At 36.9% G+C, this 22,742-nt stretch overlaps 2 protein-coding genes across 2 annotated transcripts in view; both read left to right on the top strand.

Moving 5' to 3' along the window:
• LOC140168584 (uncharacterized) overlaps positions 1-22,742 on the top strand; it is an 81,829-nt gene that overhangs the window by 32,839 nt on the left and 26,248 nt on the right. Inside the window, exons 11-12 of the mRNA XM_072191984.1 lie at positions 11,013-11,129; positions 22,003-22,116. Of these exons, the coding sequence (XP_072048085.1) occupies positions 11,013-11,129; positions 22,003-22,116 (231 nt within the window). The remainder of the gene's footprint in view (positions 1-11,012; positions 11,130-22,002; positions 22,117-22,742) is intronic.
• LOC140168583 (uncharacterized) lies at positions 1,255-5,318 on the top strand. The gene is made up of 2 exons (XM_072191983.1): positions 1,255-1,435; positions 4,774-5,318. The coding sequence occupies exons 1-2, from the start codon at positions 1,270-1,272 to the stop codon at positions 5,301-5,303; spliced, it is 696 nt and encodes a 231-aa protein (XP_072048084.1). The 5' UTR covers positions 1,255-1,269; the 3' UTR covers positions 5,304-5,318.

Raw genomic sequence — 22,742 nt, 5'->3', positions numbered from 1 at the left:
TTTCATACTAAACAAGTACGTCTTCATAGTTATAGCAGAAAACATACTTGGCTCATACCTATATTAAATCATACTTCAAACAAAATATTTTTTCATTATAGATTTTTGAAAGTCTATTTAATTTTTCATTTGAGCATAATCTAGCAGTTGATGTTGTTGTTCCAAACTGTGCGCACAGTAATAAAACAATAATTTGTTTAAAATATTTTGTTTTTCTGATGACTTGCAGTTAATGTAAGATTTCTATTTGTGTGGCTATAGTGTAAATGATGATGACGACGACGATGATGATGATGATGGTGATGATGATGGTGATAATGATGATGGTTTAGATGATGATGATGATGATGATGTTGTTGTTTTTGTTGTTGTTGATGATGATGATGATGATTGATTGATGATGATGATGATGATGATGGATAATACAACTGATGTCAGATTATTATTAGAGTCGTGATGGTGACGATGATGGCAGTGATGAGGGATTTAATTTAGTATGAAATTCTCAACCCCCCTCCCGCACCCACCAGTCAATGTTGTTTTGATACTGAGACAGGAACGGACAATTGGTCTAGTATTGGCTCCAACATTGCTTTGGGGGGGGGGTGCAAGGAATATGAAACATTAATGTTTGCCACTCATGTTACTTGTAATGTTTAAACAAAGAGCACGTTTCTATGGTATCACTCACAGCATGGAAATAGTAGACATGCTCACATTTTCGGCAAGCCCCACGTGTCAAGGCCAAATCGACTTTTACAATGTTTATTGAAGAGATAAGATATGCATAATCTTAGTTTGCGAGAAGATAAGAGGTCAAACGTTTCCATGTTAAAAATAGAATTACATGCTAGGCATGTTTGTTCCTCTTTGTCGTTTGTGTATTAATCATCATCATCATCATCATCATTATCATCATCATCATCATCATCATCATCGTCATCATCATCATCATCATCATCATCATCATCATCATCATCATCATCGTCATCATTATCATCATCATCGACGTCGTCGTCATCATCATCATCATCATATCATCATCATCATCACCATCATCATTACCTGACTACTAGCCACAACTGAAACCCATACCAAGGAAAATAAAATATCAATTTTGCTGCAAACCCTCAGAGAAAATTAATATACAAATATTTAAAATCGTGTTTTATTACAACGTATCTAATAGTAATAGGAATTTACACACAACCATGACAACTGCAAAATTAAGCTGAAATGAAGAAAAAATAGACTATATAAAAGTCTAAAATGAAAATACATGTTGTTAATGGTGGAGGGAGCTACAAAGTCCGATGGGTTGGCGGGAATCTACATGCTGGCTTAGCAGCCACTCAAAACGTTAATATCAATGGAGGTGTACAACAACGGGAATATTCCATTGAAGCAACGGTTACTTCAGATCCTACGGTTACAGGTAACACATTAATACTTATTAGATATTGCTGTGGTCACAAACCACGAACATAGCCATGCTGTTTATTAGAACTTTGACTCGCGTTGCTAAACTATACTAACTGCCTATTACAAATTTTTCAACACTAAGCAAAACCAATATTCATCAAAATCTTTTCTTAAAGGCATCCCAATTTATGGACTGGAGCCTATAGGTTTGTAAGGCACATCGCACTTTCACCTTGAATGTGCCGTTGGTCAAACGATCTCTGTTACAATTTTTGTTAGTTTTGATTTTTCATCGCAAAATTGCAGCCATTTTAAATCATCGCATTTTTTTAAATGCCAATGTACACAATGACGTTTAATTGACTAGTGCCATTACGTGACAGGTAAAGTCATGAAATTGTGCAGCTATACTGTAGGCTATCACTACTTGTCCATCTTCTCAATGATATGCCTAATATGCAGCTGTCAATTTCCAGCCGCGTGGGGAGGGGGGGGGGTTAAATAATGCGTTTAAAACGGCATTCAATATTGCTAGTTTCGGTTTCAAGCTGGATTGTGCTCATTCCTCAAGAAGGAGAAGAAGGCGGCTGGAGCAAAGACTACCATCTGTTCTTGTCACTAGAGGTCAGTTTCAGATTTGGAATAGATCGCGGCGTTTCGAAATCGCAAACTCTATACTATTAAAGAGGAACTTGCCGATAATCGATACTTTGAAGAGGAACTGATCGATTCATCGGTATCATCTCGGAGATTATAGATACATTATAAATTAATAAATAGATAAATAAATAAGTTCTAGCATTTCCAGATGAATGGTAAATGCATAGATAGATAGATAAATTAATAAATACAAATAATTATTTGGATTTATTCGGTAGATCGACCAATGGTGGCCCCGCTATTTTAGGCATACGGTTCGTTAACGCGTTGCTTCGTTGCTACGGACAAGCTTTACGCGTGTTTAAAAACACGCGTATACTATACGCGCATGTTCAATACAAAAATTATATCACCGTTTGCACTGGTAGGCCCACTGTAACCGCTACACAGATGATTTTTGAAAAATGGTCCATGTGATCTAATTTTTTGATTGGCTGGTGAATTATATTGTGCAAAATTGGAACAAATTCGCACGAAGACCGCAAAAAATGCCACTTTTTAGTTTGGCCAAAAATGAGGTTAATTTTGTCAGAAACCCACATCTATTATACATGTGTCAACATGGGGGTGATTGTACGGACCATTGACCTTATCAAAATATTGGGGGCCACCACCAAAATTTACGCTATGTAACTCAACCTTCTTGAAACCCAATGTTGCTATAGGCTACTTGATGAAACAGAAACAAATATAAAAGAAAGAACGAACAAAAGAAAGAAAGAAACCCACATACATGCGTCAACATGGAGGTCATTCAGTAGACCATGCCCCTTATCAAAATATTGAGGAATTTATTACTCACCCCGGGATTTATGCCTATGTAAAGAAAAGAAGAAGGAAGGAAGGAAAAAGGAAGGAAGGAGGGAAGGAAGGAGGGAAGGAAGGAGGGAAGGAAAGAGGGAAGGAAAGAGGGAAGGAAAGAGGGAAACAAAGAGGGAAAGAAAGAAAGAAAGAGAAACAACGGGAAGGCAAGAAAGAGAAAGGGAGAGAGAAAAAACGAAAAGAAAGAAAGGGAAAGACAAAGAAAAAATAGACAGACAGAAAGAAAGAAGAGAGAGAGAGAGAAAGAAAGTGAACAAGAGAGAAAAAGAAAGAGAGAAATGGAAGGCAGGAAAGAGAGAGAGAAACTGAAAGAAGAAAGGGAAAGACAAAGAAAAAATAGTAAAAAGGGAAGGAAAGAGGGAAGGAAAGAGGGAAAGAAAGAGGGAAAGAAAGAAAGAAAGAGAAACGGGAAAGCAAGAAAGAGAAAGAGAACCGAAAAGAAAGAAAGAAAGACAGACAGAAAGAAGAGGGAGAGAGAGAGAAAAGAGAGAAAAGAAAGAGAGAAATGGAACGCAGGAAAGAGATAGAGAAACTGAAAGAAAAAGGAAAGACAGACAAAATAAATAAAAAGGGGAAGGAAAGAGGGAAAGAAAGAAAGAAAGAATTAAAGAGAAACAACGGGAAAGCAAGAAAGAGATAGGGAGAGATAAACGAAAAGGGAAAGACAAAGAAAAAATAGACAGACCGAAAGAAAGAAAGAAGAGAGAGAGAGAGAAAAAAAGAAAGTGAACAAGCAAGAAAAAGAAAGAGAAATGGAACGCAGGAAAGAGAGAGTGAGAAACTGAAAGAAAAAAGGAAAGACAAAGAAAAAATAAGTAAAAAGGGTGTTTGGTACAACAATTACCCAAAAGATTTTATGCTAAGGAAGTCGTTTGCAAAGTAGAGGCAACAAATGGTAGGCCTACCACATCGATATCACTAACCGCGTAATATTTGAGCTGTTAAAAGCGATACACCAATTGCCATGATTACCATTTCCATCGTTTATACTAACCGCTCCCGTTTACTAACCGCTCCCATTTACTCATCTAGCGGGGGCCCGCGCGAAGCGCGGGTACCCGCTAGTCTCTATAATGTTTAAGCCAGTCAAACTACTGGGGGGTCATACGCAATGTTCCTGATTTAACAGCTTGTTTTGGTGCTTTAATGTTTGTTTTGTATTTTGCTTCTCAAGAAGACATCCAATTTGAAAAAAATATATAGTTTACTCGCCCTCGGTCAGCATTGGGCATTTTAAGATGCGGACAACCAACAATAAGGGAATGAGAGGTCAAAATGCAAATTGCTCAAATGTTTTTAGATATCCTTATGATTAAATACCACTGATTCGAGCTGGGAAGTGCTGGACAAACAGAGAGGGACTATTTTCATGTATTTTCCTGAAAAAGGTGCTTTTCTGAGTAATATGCAGAAATTACATTTTCTACCATTATTTTACAGTTTTGATGAGATTCCCCTCCCTACTGGTGTGTTCTTCTAAAGTCCTAAAAAAGGATGTTGCAATGTCAATTTGTGGCCTTAGTACTTCAGTGCATGTCTCAAGGTCATCATATGTTGTAATGTTACACTTATTTAGCTTCAAAATAAGCATTGAAGAATTTAGATACGGTAGCATCCACTACTCAAAATATTGGACCTGCCTGTCGTCTATCACACGGTAGAGGAAAGTCAAAACAAAAATTCCTATCGTTTATTCTCTAATCGTTAAGCTTTTTTGACTCTGATGCTGGGGGATATCAACCGTAATCTCAATACACAACATAACCCGTCATTGTCGCACCGTACCGCAGTGTAAATCTGCTTAAATACTGAGAAATTTCTGCAATTGATATTAAAATGGTTCCACTATTATTTAATTCATACTTACAGGCGATGGTTGCGCAACAGGTTGGCCAATAGTAAACCGTAGAGGTCCAGACAGCAACGGTTGGACGATGGCATCACCAGATCAAAAGTTTACTTGTAGTGGTCAAGTTACAGCGTGGAAATATCAAGGAAAGTTCTCACGACCATTTCGAGCCATAGTATTCAGACCGACTGGTGGCGCTGTTACTGAATTCGAAATTGTCGGCATTAATGATATACCAGCAGGTGCAGTTAATACCCCAGTCAATTATGTAGTACCTGAAAGTGACCGTATTACAGTCGCAATTGGCGATGTAATTGGATGGTCGTTTGGAGGTGGTGTGATAACATATAATGGTGGAGGGAGCTACAAAGTCCGATGGGTTGGCGGGAATCTACATGCTGGCTTAGCAGCCACTCAAAACGTTAATATCAATGGAGGTGTACAACAACGGGAATATTCCATTGAAGCAACGGTTACTTCAGATCCTACGGTCACAGGTAACACATTAATACTTATTAGATATTGCTGTGGTCACAAACCACGAACATAGCCATGCTGTTTATTAGAACTTTGACTCGCGTTGCTAAACTATACTAACTGCCTATTACACATTTTTCAACACTAAGCAAAACCAATATTCATCAAAATCTTTTCTTAAAGGCATCCCAATTTATGGACTGGAGCCTATAGGTTTGTAAGGCACACCGCACTTTCACCTTGAATGTGCCGTTGGTCAAACGATCTCTGTTACAATTTTTGTTAGTTTTGATTTTTCATCGCAAAATTGCAGCCATTTTAAATCATCGCATTTTTTTAAATGCCAATGTACACAATGACGTTTAATTGACTAGTGCCATTAAACAAAATATTTTTTCATTATAGATTTTTGAAAGTCTATTTTATTTTTCATTTGAGCATAATCTAGCAGTTGATGTTGTTGTTCCAAACTGTGCGCACAGTAATAAAACAATAAGTTGTTTAAAATATTTTGTTTTTCTGATGACTTGCAGTTAATGTAAGATTTCTATTTGTGTGGCTATAGTGTAAATGATGATGACGACGACGATGATGATGATGATGGTGATGATGATGGTGATAATGATGATGGTTTAGATGATGATGATGATGATGATGATGTTGTTGTTTTGTTGTTGTTGTTGATGATGATGATGATGATGATGATGATGATGATGATGATGATGATGATGATGGATAATACAACTGATGTCAGATGATTATTAGAGTCGTGATGGTGACGATGATGACGGTGATGAGGATTTAATTTAGTATGAAATTCTCAACCCCCCTCCCGCACCCACCAGTCAATGTTGTTTTGATACTGAGACAGGAACGGACAATTGGTCTAGTATTGGCTCCAACATTGCTTGGGGGGGGGGGGTGTGCAAGGAATATGAAACATTAATGTTTGCCACTCATGTTACTTGTAATGTTTAAACAAAGAGCACGTTTCTATGGTATCACTCACAGCATGGAAATAGTAGACATGCTCACATTTTCGGCAAGCCCCACGTGTCAAGGCCAAATCGACTTTTACAATGTTTATTGAAGAGATAAGATATGCATAATCTTAGTTTGCGGGAAGATAAGAGGTTTTATTACAACGTATCTAATAGTAATAGGAATTTACACACAACCATGACAACTGCTAAATTAAGCTGAAATGAAGAAAAAATAGACTATAAAAAAGAAAATGAAAATAAATGTTGTTATTAATACCTAATGAAACCATGATACCAGACCTTCAAAGATATACATTATACAAAAACTAATTTGGTGTGCTTCAGGGAACCATCCAGGTGCAGACATCCAGCTATCAGAGATCCACTATACCACAGTCAGTCTAAATTCCCTTGAATTTCTATCATGCATGGGTTTTCTGATTTATTTAGTCCGGCTGCAAACACCATATTCATGGGGTTAGATGGTTTTGGCAGTTAAAGTTTTGGTTTTTTTTGTGCTGATTATTGATCTTTGAGTGGTGTAGAAAAAGATTCTGTGGGATGTAAAATCGGCACCCTTGGGCAATTCGAGATATTCAAGATGGCCGTCACGTAACTCTGAAATAGCATTCAAATAGTGTTTTAGTGACAAATGGTATGATACCAAATAGTGTTTTGGGCAGTTAAAGTTTGTTTTTTGCTGATAAATGATCTTTGAGTGGTGTAGAATAAGATTCTAGGGGGTGTCAAATTGTCAACCTTGGGCAATCCGAGATATTCAAAATGGCCGCCACGTAACTCTGAAATAGTATTCAAATATTTTTTAGTGACAAAACAAATAATTATAACGTTTTTAGTGCGCATTATTGGTAGTTTTTGGCTCAATATGTAATATATGCATGTGGATTATGAACTGACACGCTTCAGTGATCCCAAATTGCCATGATGGCGTCGTCGTGAAATGTATGCTCACAATAAGTAGCTGTCTTGCATAACATATCATACTCATACGTTTCTTGTTATTTGATAACACAATTTCATTTGTAACCATTTTGCATATTAAAAAAGGTTTACCGGTTTTTCAGAACATTTTAGCAATATATTACACCAATTTGATTGAATTAAAGATCTTCGCATGTGTATTTGACGTTTCAACCATTTGGACGATTTATGGAGTGACTTCTTCAAATCACATGCACCAGTGTTTAAACATCACATGAATCTGACCAAGTAATCGTTATAAGCACAAGCATAAGCTAGAAAAAACCCTTTGATGTGGCAGAAACAGGCTATTGCAAACAGGTTTTCCTGTTGAGTCCATCATTTCCTCGTAGTCTCTATGCATACATAATTTTGCAATTGGAAAAGAACCCATGCATTTTAAAACGAAACAATAATTTAGATGGATAGATGAAATATCTTTTTTTGTACATTTTGATACTTCTTTGGATCTGCTATGACATCTGCAAACAAAGTCACAAGCATCTGAGGTTGAGATTTGAAAATGACAAACTGGCCTGTATATACAACGAGAAAACTTTCCAACGTGAGAAACTTATCTTCAAATTCCGATACGGGAACAAATGTATAATAATACTCATCATTGCTCTCTGAACAATTGACCAGCACGTATACAAACAATTATCAAAGCTCAAATGAGCTGCTATAGGAAGTAGAAGAAAAGAAAGGAAAGGAAGGGAAAGATTATGAGGATAATCTGTATGTCAGCTTGGAAAGGAGCCTGTCTAATGATAAATTGCTTAAGATTAAGGGCTGGGGTATGAACGTTTGGACAGTATTTATTTTGGGACATTAGAGCACATCAGACATATCGAATTGCATTCTGAATACGAAGAATGTCATTCTGATATCAAATAATTTTGGTTTTTGAAATTCGCAATTTAATACACATTTTATGGCAAATCATTAAAAATTGATATTTAACAGTACTCGAAGTAAACTTTATAAATCTGATGATTTATACTTAACGTGTATGTATGTAGGTGGGATGAAATGCCGACGATCAATTGAAAATTTTGACCTTTCGTATTGAAGATATGGATTTTTTTTTCCCAAAACACCAAAAAAAAATCAGGTCTTTTTGGGATTTTTTAATATCTTCAATATCAAAGGTCAAAATTTTCAATTGACCGTCGGCTTTTCCTCCCTGCTACATACACTTTAAGAATATATCATTAGATTTATATAATTTACTTCGAGGACTGTTATATATCAAAATTTGAAAAATATCAAATTTTTATAATTTGTCATAAAATTTGTATTATATTGTGATTTTCAAAAATGAAAATTATTTGATATCAGAAAGACATGCTTCGTATTTAGAATGCAATTCGATAGGTCTGAGGTGCTCTCATGACCCACAAAAAATACTGTCGAAACGCAATAAACGCTCATTTTAGATCCCTTAACTATCATAGAAATTGTGTGGAAGTACAAATATTGGCAATTTATGCAGAAGATGGTTTTACCCAGTCCACAAAACGACTACGTTGATCTTCACCACACGTTGACTTCCAGGAATACTGTCTTTACTGTGTTGAGGGGTATGAACAAACCACCACATGAATGTGATGGCAAAACTTATAAAGAATATCTGATAGCAAAACGCGCGGATCGTGTGGTGATAGCTGACATGAAATCAAATGACGTTTTAGAAACGTCTGTGAGCGATCGTCATGCGATGGGAGCTAGGAATCACAGAGACCCTGTGCCTCAAGGAAGAACAGATGATTAATTATGTTTAAAGAAGATTAAAGAAGAAATATAACAAACAAACAAACAAACAAATTGAATACCTGAGTGGAAGAAGGGCCCAACTCCAATTTTTTACCAAAATGAGTTAGACCCATCATTTTACTGCCTGCAGACTGTTCTTCCTTGTGTGTGAAAGATGAGCCAAAATCCACTCTCTAAATAGTCTTCCACATACACTTAATCATGGCTTTCATGGAAGAAAGGCCCAACTCCATGGAGGTGGGCCCTTCTTCCACAAATATTGGGTTAAAGAGTAATTTTGTGTTCATCTATGAAATCTGCTTTTCACTACAATAATTTTCTTGCTAACGTATTACATGCTTCTACTTGGACAATTAATGGATAATTATCAAATTTCTGTAGCTATTTGTAACACATCTGCTTACGGAACTGGCACTTGCACTATATTAGTGGAAGAAGGGCCCAACTCCAGCTCGTATTTTAATATGGCAACGGTACAGGTCTTAAAAGACCTGTACCGTTGCCATGGAAACATCATATATAATCTTGAATATATGTAATATTGTTTGTTCATGAAGTTGATGAAGTTGGGCCCTTCTTCCACTCAGGTATTTAATTGTATGACTAGGTTTCTTAGTGACAAAAGCAATGAACGCTGACAGTGATGTTGCATCTTCTTCAGATGCTGCAGAAGTAGATGTAGATGTTCTATCTGGTGATAAGAGTCGCATTTGGAATCCTGCTGAATTGCATCAGGAATGCTGCACACATTTGGAAATCACATTAACTCGTGGTGATTTTAGACGACTTAATGAAGAACTTCAAACAAACTTTGCCGAAGAGCTTCTAGTTCTTTCATCACAAGGTTATTATAGTATTATTGTATTCCGTCGCAACTTAAACGCAAGTGAAAGGTGAAGTTATAATGAAACTGTTACAGGCAATAGCATCCGAAGAGTAGCCAAAAAGGTAGTACGAGAGTGAAAAGACATTCGCATTGATAAGTCACACTACAATATCCCTATCGACAAGAATCTGGTTGCATAATCTGTGTCCGACACGCTACAAAATGTCCTCGCCAAAGTTGAAGAAGTCTTTGCCAGCTTTACTGATTGGTATCATCGTTACGAGTCTTGTGCAAAAGCGAGCAACGGATCTTCAAGTGGCATTGGGTGTCTTACTCAGAGATTCAAAGATGATTATATATATACATCATTTATTCGACTACCGGGTTACATTTTGCTATAATCAGATAATGATCGGTCTTACACTTCAATAATTTCGGCTGCAGTTGCAGGCGCTGTTGATATTAGTCGTCAAGGAATTGAAGACGCTCATGAAGGATTGCTACAAGTTAGGCTGATAATTTTGATACAGATATCAGTTCAGATATCACCAAATGGAAAGAGCTCTGTTAACCCCGGGCTGTCACTCAAAAATGTGATATATTTTTACCGTTCATTTCGGTGGCGGCCATCTTGGAAATTTTATGCGATTGTGAAGAAGTAAAATGTCAAACTGGATCTGTTTAATTCTAGGGTGTACATTAATTATTGTAAGAAAAAAAATCTGGCAAAAGAACTTAAAACCTTAAAACTAATGGGTGTTGCTGATACTGTATGACGTTACACATCGGCCATTTTGAATTTCTTGAATTATGAGAGTGTCACATTTAAAACTATATTATAGTTTATATTTAAAGCATCCAAAAGGTTAATAATTTACACAACATATTTTATAATTATTATTTATTTTGGTACCACAAGTGAATAACCGCGCTTTTTTATTATCCATAGCGGCCATCTTGAATATTTCTAATTATTGCCCAAGGGTTACCATTTTACATCCCCCAAAATCTTATTTTGTCCCACTCAAAGAGTAATAATCAGCAAAGAAAACTACTTCAACTGGTAAAACCATCCAACCTTGTTCTGCCACCGGACTAATTTTGTTTATGTGTGCATGTCTGTTATGTTCTTGTATTCATATACCACCATAAATAAATATTTAAATTAAATAACTGAAATAATGAAAACGTGCTTTTAATATAATTATGTTTTTAGAACTAAGTGAATGCGACTGTAATCCGTGCCATCATGGAGAATGCATAAATGGAAGCAACAGTGCATTTAAATGTAATTGCGCTGGAACTGGCTTTGAAGGACTCTTTTGTCAAATTGGTAAGAATTATACATCTCTCAGAACAAGCAATACACGGTATCTTCTTACAACACTTGAAGGCCCATTTAGCGATTTGCTGAACTTCATTTAAAGTCATAATATACGATCTTATAATATGAATTTGGTTAATTTTTTTCAAACCTGATTTTTTTGGCATATTTGTAATGTTTACACATGTCACAACTTGCACCTAAATGGAATCAGCCAATTTTGTTGTGTTTGTAGGTAAACAGAGCAAAGTTCGACATAAAGTCATAATTCAAGAAATTATGACTTTATGTCCGCCCATAGAACTGCGTGTTAAACGGCCAAAATAACAAGCAGTGTTTCTTTCACGTTACCTCGTTATTTCAGCTCAAAATGGACAGAAACCATTCCCGATCATTATTACTAGTATTATTTCAGCATTTTGAGTATATAATGACAAATTTAAATTTGAAGGAAATCGTACATTAAGCCTTTAACTAGATTTTTAATTTTGGTAACATGCGTAGATATGCTACTGAATCGGATAAATGACATGAGGAAAGCAATCTGATAAAGACACAATCAAAACGAAGATAGAATAAATGTACGTCCTGTAATGTATGGCGCTGGCAGTCATGGTAGTGGACACCGCGGGTGGGTTATTTTCATGTTAATTTTGTGTTATAAACATAAGACATGGTATATTGTGATCAATTTTTTCCAACCCCATCCCCTCAAAAAGAAATCTACGCCACTGGATCGCTTGGTGTAGTAGTTACTAATTAAACAAATCGGTGGAAAATTTGTTTGACTCCTACCCCTTATAGGAAGCACCCATTGATTCACCTTGGGTACATCGAACCAGAAAAGATGAGAATACGTGTATATTCTCATCTTCTCTCATCGAACCCGCTTTCCTCGGTATTGATATGCAAATACGACTGGCTGTATCTTTTGCTCTAAGCATTCAGTCCAGATTAGCGATATTTGAGTTTTATGGGCTCATTGGAAAATGAGTAGGCCTATTGTTCACACGTGTATGCTACATGTATTTGTCTAAATAAACTAAACAGAGTTTGGTGTTGGATGCCTCGGAAATCGTTATGGTGTATATTATTCGAACAACAAGAAACAACCCCATTATCATATAAATATTACTACCCAGCACACACAAATATATTACAGAAAACGGGAAATGTCGGGTTAAAGGGTATGTGAGGGTCAAGGGTATAAAAGGTTTTAATAACATTCAAAAAACATTTTGTTCAAAACTTGCTGCAAAACATTCTAACATAATAGTGAAATATCATTTGCCAAACATTGTGTGTACTTAAAAGTACACACAATGTTTGGCAAATGATATTTCACTATAGCATTTCAAATTTTGATTTAAAATGTTGTATTATTTTTTTCAGTATAACACGTTTTAAAAAAGAGTTTTCATGATTTTTATATAAACCGACATTGATATGTTATCAAAATGTTTTAACTAAAACCAAAAACATTATGCATTATTATATTTTAAAAACATTTTGGAGTTTGCTGAATAGTATCCATAAGCAAAACACTTTGACAGCTGTGTAATGCAACGAAATATCAATGGCGAAAAATGGCTTTGCACGAACTGCTGTCCCCCGTCCAAAACAATTTATACCGCATTATGTTGTAAGATGACACTAGAGGGATTGCGATTTCCAAAAGTAGGTATCCGACGTACGTTGATCTACTCAAAACCACTCTCCTGTATCGAAGCGAGGTCACGTATTTAGCCAGTTTTGAAGATTTTCCACGTCCGAAATAAACGTAGATACATCGTTGAAAATGCATAAAATGTGTCCATTTCACAATATGTTAAAGACAGTCAATGATAATGAGCATACGAAGGAAAGTCTAATTACTGTTATGATCCTTTTTGTTTGTAACAAATCATTATAATAAAGGTACAGTGATGTGTTGAAAATCGACTAAATTTATACGCGATGTCCATTGAAATGTGTGTGATACTTTGCGTACAAAAAATGACATTGCGATTTCCCATTTTGGATTCCAACGTAGTATAAAACGCAGATGCTACGTTGAAATATGCTGATTTTACCTCATGTCGAAGTTCAATGATAAAGTCTCATTTTGAAAGTAAAGTCATGATAATTGTAGTGATCTTAAATCTACCAAACTATATGTTTTTGGACAACTATTTGAGGAGTACAAAAATACAATTAAGTTTAAGCAGCATGTTAAGTCAAAATTTTAGTCAAAATCAAAAGCGGGCTGTTTGAATTAGGAAGATACTCGGTAGCCTGCACTTACTGTTAATTTTTCAATCACTGTGTCCTCTATCGACCTATATTAGATTAGGTCAGATTTATAGTCTTTATTCCAGCCGATTTGTTCTCCTTCGTGACAAATGAGCACAATCCAGTTTGGAACCGAGACTAACAATATTTAACACCGTATTAACGTACGTAAAAACGTACGGTTCACGTGCTGCGTTTGGGACATCGCAATCTCTCTACTATCTTGCTTGTAACGCCTCTTCACAAAATGTCGTCGTTAATGTCCACGCCGCGCGCCACTTGACTCATACACACGGGTGGGCACATAGCCAACTTGCTTACGGGGTTATGGTTTATGGTATACGGGATTGGATAACGGGATTAGGACAGATTATTAACCTTTTAAGTGAAGGATGATAAATGGATCTTAGGTATACGGGAGTACGGGGCACAGTGTCAACACGCTATATTATAAATATTTTTTTTCATAAAGCTCCATACTCCGTTGGTGATCAATATTCTATTGTTGACACAGATAAAGAAAGTTTACATATGCATTGTGATATACACGTGTGATCGAATTTTCTATTATACAAGCACCTGTATCATAAATGTGTTCCTTTATATAATTGTAATTCTCAAAATTAAATATATCACAATTTTAACTTTCGATTTAAAAATCGATACGCCAAAAATGCAGTAAAAATGTATCCAGAGCAAACAGTGATGGCCGCTAATTAGTGTATTTAATTTCAAGTTAGTGTATTTAAAACAAAACCTTGGTTTTACCTCAAAACAAATCGAATTTCCTTGTAATAGTAACACCATATGGGATACTAGAGCATGCGCAAATCGCAATAATGTGTAAAATAGAACTTGATGGTATCTCATATGATAGTCGTACTAGGCTTAGCCTGAGTCGCTCGGCCTATCTCGAACAAAATCGCCATGCGTAGCTATTGAAAAACGAGAGGATTCGCCGTACTATCACTGCAATTTTTGACACGAAGATATAGGGATGATGACGCTGTGCGGGGTTATGTTTTAGAGTATTTACGTAATAAAATAGCAATTCGGCGTGGTATAAAACGCCATTAAGGCCCTAGGCCTATAATAATAGTCTCTATCATCATGTAATCTGTTCTGCGATTCTTCCCGTTTTAGTAATCGCTCCCGTTTACTCAACTAGCGGAGTAAATTCCGCTAGTACACACAAAAACAGACATGATCAGCTGATCATCTGTTTTTTGGAAAAGTAATCCAAATCTTTAATCTTTAATTTTCCGCCCCGATTTTACTTGGATATGTTTTCAGAATGACAGTTTTCTTCCCGCCCACTGACCACAACAGCTATATGCTACAAGACATGTTTTTGACTATGTGTTTACTCAATTCAATTTTATTGTGGCTTATCTTTTGTAAAGTTTGCTTTATATGACGCTCTGGTTTATGATTATCTCTACAGAACTAAATGAATGTCATAGTAATCCTTGCCTCTATGGTGAATGCATAGATCTGATGTGCCCTGAGTTATTTAATTTGATTATTTATCTTTGTTTACAAAATGACATTAGTGATGATATTTGGGGGAATTCCCCTGCTAATTTTGGATCATTTGGGATCAGGAAGTAATGTCACGGGGATTCCCCTCAGGAAGTGATGTCATGTGAAAGGTTAATGTTATAATTAAGGCTTGGGAATTTCCAAGATCACATTTGGCTATTAATATTTGGGATTTCCCACTGTTTGGTATAAAAGAAAATGTAAACATAATTCCTCCAAGAAAGGAAATTGCAAACCAGAAGTATATTTTGTAGTTAATATACTACTGCCTGCCAGTGTTGTCGGAGAAGATCTAGAATACGTCAAAGAACGTACTTCTTCCATTAAAGGAATATATATTCTTCTGTCGACTTGCTGAAGTCTGAACATTGCAAGAACTCTTTATGATCACCAAGAAGAGGGATGCTGGCTAAGTACTAAATACAGCCTGTCTCAAAAAAAATTGTGCAAGTGAAAAGCGCCCTCTTTAGCAATTAAAAAATACCGTTGTGAAATAATGCTTACATCAACGTCACGGGCTCAGTCTTAGCTCTCAAATGCTGTTTGTTCTGTTCACTTTGCTTGTTCCAATTTCGAGATATGTTTATTTAACAACGAAAGGGTAAAATCACAATTGTGCCACTTTTACTAGGGAAGAGAGCTGTACATGTAAATCAATGATAGCTGATGTTGATGCGTCTAATGCACTCCCCCTTTCGGGGCGCATGCATTAGACGCATCAACATCAGCACGCGTGCACTATTTTGTCTAATATCTCTCCCAACAAGTAATACGCGTTCATTAACCTATAACATGTATAAGTGCGCAATATTTGTTTGTCTTTTAACATGATAAAATCATTGACATGCACATGTATTTAAGTTTTACAGCAGAATGTGAAATATTTATTATCTTTTAATCTCTTTTAAGTGGAAAAAGAGAATCATCATTCCTGCATCATGATAAAACAGTAAAAACAGTCAAAAAAATTTGTATTATGTAATTGATACATTCTTTTGATTTCACGAAGGAACTCTTGATAAACTTGATGCTATCACTGTTACATGTAAAGCCCTCTTCCCTAGTAAAAGTGGCACAATTGTGATTTTACCCTTTCGTCTTTAAGGTTAAACAAAGTGTTGAAGGGCTTTACCTCCAGAAAAAATATATTATTACCTTATACGTAAGAAAATATGTCTACTTATCATGTGAAATAAAAAAATCCAGAAAAAATTGTGTGAAAATGTGTTTTTAGCCTATTTTTTTAGCTGTTATCAAGCACTATTATTCGATTTGTTTACAAGCGCCAAGCAACTGTCGTCTGGGAGAGTGATTGACATCTTTATTATTAGAGAAGAATGGAATCTGTATAGTTCATGAATATTCATGTAGTATTTACACAACCTGTATCCCAGCCATTTTTGCCTAGTTATCGTAATCGTTCATATACGACGCCCATATGATCCATGGTGTTGAACTGATATTCAACAACTTTATATCTCTCGATCTTTGCGATCCGAAATATTGAATTTCAACTTTAGGCACATCTCTAGCAAGGTAATAAATACCTGTCACAAATAGAGGTCTTGAAATGTTACTTGCAACGTTAAAAATGTGAATAGAGAACAAATCGGGTTCAAACATGCTTCAAAAATATGAAGGTAATTGTCAACGCCTACTACCAGAATAGCCGGAAGAGGGCAGACTTCATAAGGGAGTGTTCATATATTTTAGTGGGGGACAAAGAATTTGGAACTTATTTCGGGAAATTTCCTGGGTTTTTGGTTTTGTTTTTTATTTTATCTTCCTGTTCGGGTGTTTCGGTTGGCACATTTTCGGTGCATTTTCATGCACTTTACATGAGTTTTTCGTGGTTTCTCTGTAGCTGCCGTGTGTACTTTTCCCCACGTACAGGGTATAAATAGCGGGGTATAAATAAATAAATGAATAATAACATATAAAAAAAAGAATCTGGAACTTCAACGTCAAAAAACAAGACAAATTGTACCCTGCTAAAAATATCAACCCATATCCTCTCTGAGAATAAAAATAATAAGACTCCAACCTCACCTGCAAAAAAATATTTTTCGGGGGATAATTTGGGATAAGTTCGGGCCTATTTTATTGCGACAATTTTCAAAATCTATAAGGTGAAATGTGTCGTGGCGTGGGATGTGCGGCAGATTTGGGGTGCATTTTCAGCCATTTAGTTTAGACTCTGTTGTATTTTTAGCCATGATTTTATTGACCCTCAGTGTCATGAAAATTAGGTTCAAGAAGGGTATTTTCAATAATTTTCTCGAAAAAGTAAATATTTGCGAAAACTTTCAGTCCAAAAGTTGATACAATTTTGGGTCTGTTTTCTTCAAATTTGGTTTAAAATCGTACCGTAGTTTTTCGGAGTCACAGCCTCACATCCTTACCCAAACCAGCTTGAGAAGGTTCCCCGGGTGTGTGCAAATTTGTAATTTATAGGCCTACACTCGTTATTTAAGCCTAAAATCAAAGTGTTAATACCATTAACACTGCCATGGCCCGTTTTGTCGTGATGACTGGCTTCCAAAATGTAGGCCTATTTTAAATTATAAATCTGGTCCCGCTAGAGGTGTGTTTTTACCCGCGGAGGTCTCTCCCTCGGGTTCGTGGATGTGCCACAGTTTTGGGGTAGGCCTACCTTTTCAACGACTATGATGGGTGGGTTTACAGCGAAGACCAACTTTTGGGCGCATTTTGGCAAAAGTGCCCTTAAAAAGCGTCAAATTAGGCCAAATTTGGATGACTTTGATCCCCGCGGTACAAATGTTTTGAAGAGACCCGCCTGAGGTGTTTTTATTTAAAAAATGGTCGGGCCTGCTAAAAACCTCCCGGAATCAAGCATGGGTAGGCCTACCAAAATGCCTTGAGACCCCCCCAACCCAGCGCCGGGACCTACATGACATGATATTCTCCGCGAGTCCACCAGAAAATATAAAAATACAACATTTTGATAGGCCTACTATATTTGTCTGTATAAAGAGCTAGGCGTACCGGGATTTGCCGACTCCAATGTTCATTTTGAACCATTAATATTTGAGCCACGGCGCTCGGGAATGTGAAAAGCGGGGGGAGTAGGAGCAACAAATTATTCAGGACGATGCGTGAGATTTTACTCATTTTCCAGCTTTTTGCGTGAGATTTATTACGTAGGCGTGAGATTATACTACCTTGACGTGAGACCGTGAGAAAGTGACCCAATGCGTGAGACTCACGGCCAATGCGTGAGAGTTGACAGCCCTGCTTGTAGGCCTACCGCGTATGTCTACCGTGATGACAGTAGCGTAGCTGCCGGGGGGGGGGGGCAATTGCAGAAATTGCCTATTTGGGCCCCCGCCCTAGTGCAAGGAAAAAAAAAGAGGGAAAGGGGGGGGAGAAAGAGGAAAAAAGAGAGGAGAGGGTGAGAGGAGGGGCAGAGAGATGGGGAATCCAAACGATATGCAATACAGCTCAATAGGCCTACCATATACGATTTATATGATAAGCCTGGCAAAAATTGTCTATTTGGGCCCCCACCCCCAGTGGGAAATTTGGTGGATATTTGGGCCCCTCCCCATAGGGCCTACAGTCTTGCCCCTCCTGGAAAAAATCCCAGCTACGCCGCTGCGTGATGATGTTGCAAACTTGCGGAAGTTCATTCATAAATTTCCCATTTCCACTCGACAACAACAGACCAGCACGCAGCGCGCAGTAGCTAATCCCCGAGCTAATCAGAGACATGTGCGTTTCTCTTTCAACAGAAAATAATGTGACCATGTGACTGACACGATGTACGCTTCAAATAATTATGCTCTCGGCGTCAAAAGTATGATAATGGAAAAAATTTATAATGAACACTCCTTATTTAGCCACACCTTTCTCGTGTTGCCTGGTATATCAGCAAAATCCTACACTATCGCCTTCCCTTGGTAAAATCCCTGATAAAAACTCGTGATATTGAAATTGAATTTCAGCGCCAGAACTTCCGTCATTCTAGCATCATGGATGGATAGGCTATGCAGTGGCGCCGCTAGGGGGGGGCAGTATTTCCCCAATATTTTTCTTTCTCATCCAGTTTTTAGGCAAAATCCCCACAATTATGTAATTTTCCACTTTTTGCGGCAATTTCAAGTGCAATAAGTGCCCCTGTCTCAAATTCACTTCCCCGGGCCCCATGCCCGGAAAAAATTCTGGTTCCGCCACTACGGGTATGGCCATAGCTAGGGGGCGTCCCCCCCCGTTGCCCTTGGTTATGCTGGACGTATGAGAAATTTAGAGCGTATTCCGCCAATTTTAGAAATTTTAAAGGTAGGCCTATATACAGTGTAGGCATGTATATAGCCTATAGAAAAACGGATCACAGTCAAATAAAATATAAAAATCGTAGGCCCAATAATTTTACTAATGGCATTTATTGAGCTGCTCACTTCTTGAAAATCCTATGGTTTAATATTGATATTATATAATTGAGCTCCTTGTCAAGCTCCTCAGTAGGCCTACACATAAGAGAGTGACTGAGCTCCCGCTATTTTCAGAAATGAAGGCCTGGCCTATTAAATGAATAATTAGGATTGAGGCAGCCTTTTGTTTCATTTTACAGAACTTTTTTAATCCCCCAAAATTAGTGGGTTTTTTTAATGGGGAGTAGGCTTTTAAAACGAAATTCAAATTTGGCAATATTTTCCATTGCTTAATGAATTGATCTGCGTGAAAATGCCTAAACATGTGGCCAGAGCGGGATGACTGGTATAAAATCTTAACTTGTGAGAAAGGACGTAGGCCTATGGGGTTGTATGAGGCTGTGGTGTGACGAAATGCCCCTTTAATGTGTGCTAGGTAAAGTCATTCTTCCTTTCGACCTGCCAAAATCAGTAATTTTATTCCCTCCCCCGGCCCCGGCTTGCCAAAAAATTGCTTTCTCGAAAGGCTGTGCAATCAGTACCGGTATTAGCCTACTAATTATAAGCCAAAATTTCCAAGCGACTCCCTAAAAATCGCTTGCCTCCCGTCTCGGCCAGCCGAAAATCGCTTGTCCGCACCCCCTGGACTGCCAAATTTTTGTGGCCCCTCCCCTTGGCCTGCCAAAATGCCCCATCCCTTTGCATATAGCCTATATATAGGCATATGCCAATTTTTTGGGATCCCCAATTTCCATACCCATACCCATACCTTAAATGGATTTCTAAATATCTACCTGTTGCAAGCGCAGCATTGGCGCTGGATTTTAAGCTAGAAAATACCTAAATATTTTAAAATCCAAACTCGGCAACACCACTTGCCCTCGGCAACACCACTTGGCAAATACAGCCCGTCGTAACAATGTCGTACGTAAACATGTGTTTTAAAAAGAAATGAGAGTGTCACTTCTGTCCAAAAAATTTCGAATTTTGGCCTTGAGCAGCGACAATCAGAGGTAAGAAAAACACAGTATGACGCAGCTTGAAATATAGAATCACTATATCAATTTTGAAGTGTGTACTTCAAAGCACAAGCCGAAACGAGGTGACATGGTTCGAAAAAAAAATTGATTTAGCTGTATCTTTTTATCGCGAAACTAGACAATTTGGCAGCAGCGAGTCGGAAAAATAGCAAATATCTCAATTTTCTGCTATCGAAATGAAAATTTAAATAGCACCTGCATGCAGAAGAGGGTTTATAGAAATAATGTAGGTCAGAATTTTGTCTATGAAATCTTGCACGGAATTATTATTACTGGTTACAAAACGACATACAAGTGGAGGCCATTTTACTTCAAATTCGGCCAACATTTTAAGCTTACATAAAAAATCGAGACAACCAATATCAAGAATGAATATGCACATTCTTTTATTGACTTGTTTGTAATGTGCGTCGAAGTTCCCAACAAAATCGCCACTTCCAATGAGAAATTATGGCCGTGTTCCCAAAAATCTTGATGCTCCGGAAAAAAAAAAAATTTGAAATGTTTGAAAAGTACATTTCATTTTGAGCCAAGTGGAAAATTCAAGCATAATAATGACCCTTACACTTTCAGCTTTTAGACGTAGTTTGCGTTTTCTCTCTCCGATATTTATTTCCAGAAATAGATAAGTGTAAAGGGGGCTACGTGCATCCCATTTTGCTTCTGAAAATGGCAAAATTGTGTATAACCTTAACTAAACATATCTCGAGATTAAAATTGAACAGAACAAACGGCATTGGCGAGCTAAGACTACGCCCTTGACGTTGATATAAGCATTATGTCACAACGGTGTTTTCTAATTGCCAGAGAGGGCGCTTTTCACTTGCACAATTTTTTTTGAGACAGGCTGTAGTTAAAGAGTGATTATAATTGATTATTGTGTATGTGCATTTGTAGTCATATATTGCACCAATCATAACTTGCTTTCAATTAAAGACTTAGATTTTGTTAGCTTAATCAAACATCAGTGTATTTGTGTTGTGCATTCGTGTGAGGTGATTTTGGCCTTGAGTCAAGTACGTGTAATGTGCGCAAATAAACCCTTTGGTATGAACGTTTCGACAGTATTTTTGTGGGACATGAGAGCACACCAGACATGTCGAATTGCATTTTGAATACGAGAAATGTCCTTCTGATATCAAATAATTTTGATTTTTTGAAATTCGCGATATAATAAAAATTTTATGACAAATTATTTAAATTTGATATCTTTAAAATTTAAATCTGGGATGAAAAGCCGACGATCAATTGAAACTTTTGACCTTTTTTCCAAAAACACCAAAAATAGGTCTTTTGTGGAAAAGACTACGCAGCTACATACACTTTAAGTACATATCATTAGATTTAGAAAGTTTACTTCGAGGACTGTTAAATATCAAAAATATCAATTGTTTTATCATTTGCCATAAAATGTGTATTAAATCGCGAATTTCAAAAAATCAAAATTATTTGATATCAGAGGACATTCTTCGTATTCAGAATGCAATTCGATATGTCTGATGTGCACTCATGTCCCTCAAAAACTACTGTCCAAACGGTCATACCCAGCCCTTAAACTATGAAAATTATTGTAACGTGCCCATTCACCCAATAGCTACTGTATTATCAACGTAACGTGGTCTATGATTATCTTTACAGAACTAAATGAATGTGATAGTAATCCTTGCCTCTATGGTGAATGCATAGATCGCATCAATGCATTTGAATGTAACTGCAATGGGACGGGCTATGAAGGAATTTTGTGTCACAAAGGTGAACATAAACAGTGACGTCATAAGTATCAATACAGTCATAATAATTAAATATATCCGAAGTTTTGGATAATTTATATTTTGGGCGTTTTGTTCGATAATATGTAAAATATAAAAATGAGCACGGCTCAGTCGTACTGGAGATGTATAAGCTTTTCCTCCCAGCTACATACACTTTAAGTAAATATTATTAGATTTATAAAGTTTACTTCGAGGATCAAAAATATAAATTTTTAATAATTAGAGGTTAATAACTGCGCATCGGTTATTTGGAGGACATTGTGAAAAATCTAAACATTTTGCCTTTGGAAGCGAGGAATATACGCCCGAGGGATATTCCGAGGTCAATGCCCGACATATTACCGATGCAAAGTAACCTCATTCATAACCGTCACTTTAATCTCTTCACCTTACAAAATAACAAAATATTTTGCTCAAAAGTTTATAAAAACAGATGATTTTTACATCTTCCCTTTCCAAAAATCGATCAGGCTAAAACAGGACGACCAATAACAAAAGTGCGTATCACAATCTGTGCAAATATGGTAGCGCGCAATTCAAATACGGCAGCCAGTTGTGTGCGACCTTGGAACAATTACGCATTTTGCGGTCAATTGTGAGATATTA

Source organism: Amphiura filiformis, chromosome 13 (assembly GCF_039555335.1).
Source record: "Amphiura filiformis chromosome 13, Afil_fr2py, whole genome shotgun sequence".
NCBI lineage: Eukaryota > Metazoa > Echinodermata > Ophiuroidea > Amphilepidida > Amphiuridae > Amphiura > Amphiura filiformis.
Note: the sequence above shows the minus strand (reverse complement) of the source record. Positions and strands in the feature narration are given on the sequence as shown.

Excerpts from the sequence above, each read along its gene's own strand:
- LOC140168583 (XM_072191983.1), top strand. The coding sequence starts at position 1,270 with ATGAAAATACATGTTGTTAATGGTGGAGGGAGCTACAAAGTCCGATGG. Across the intron at positions 1,436-4,773 it reads TTCAGATCCTACGGTTACAG|GCGATGGTTGCGCAACAGGT; the intron begins GTAACACATTAA and ends TCATACTTACAG.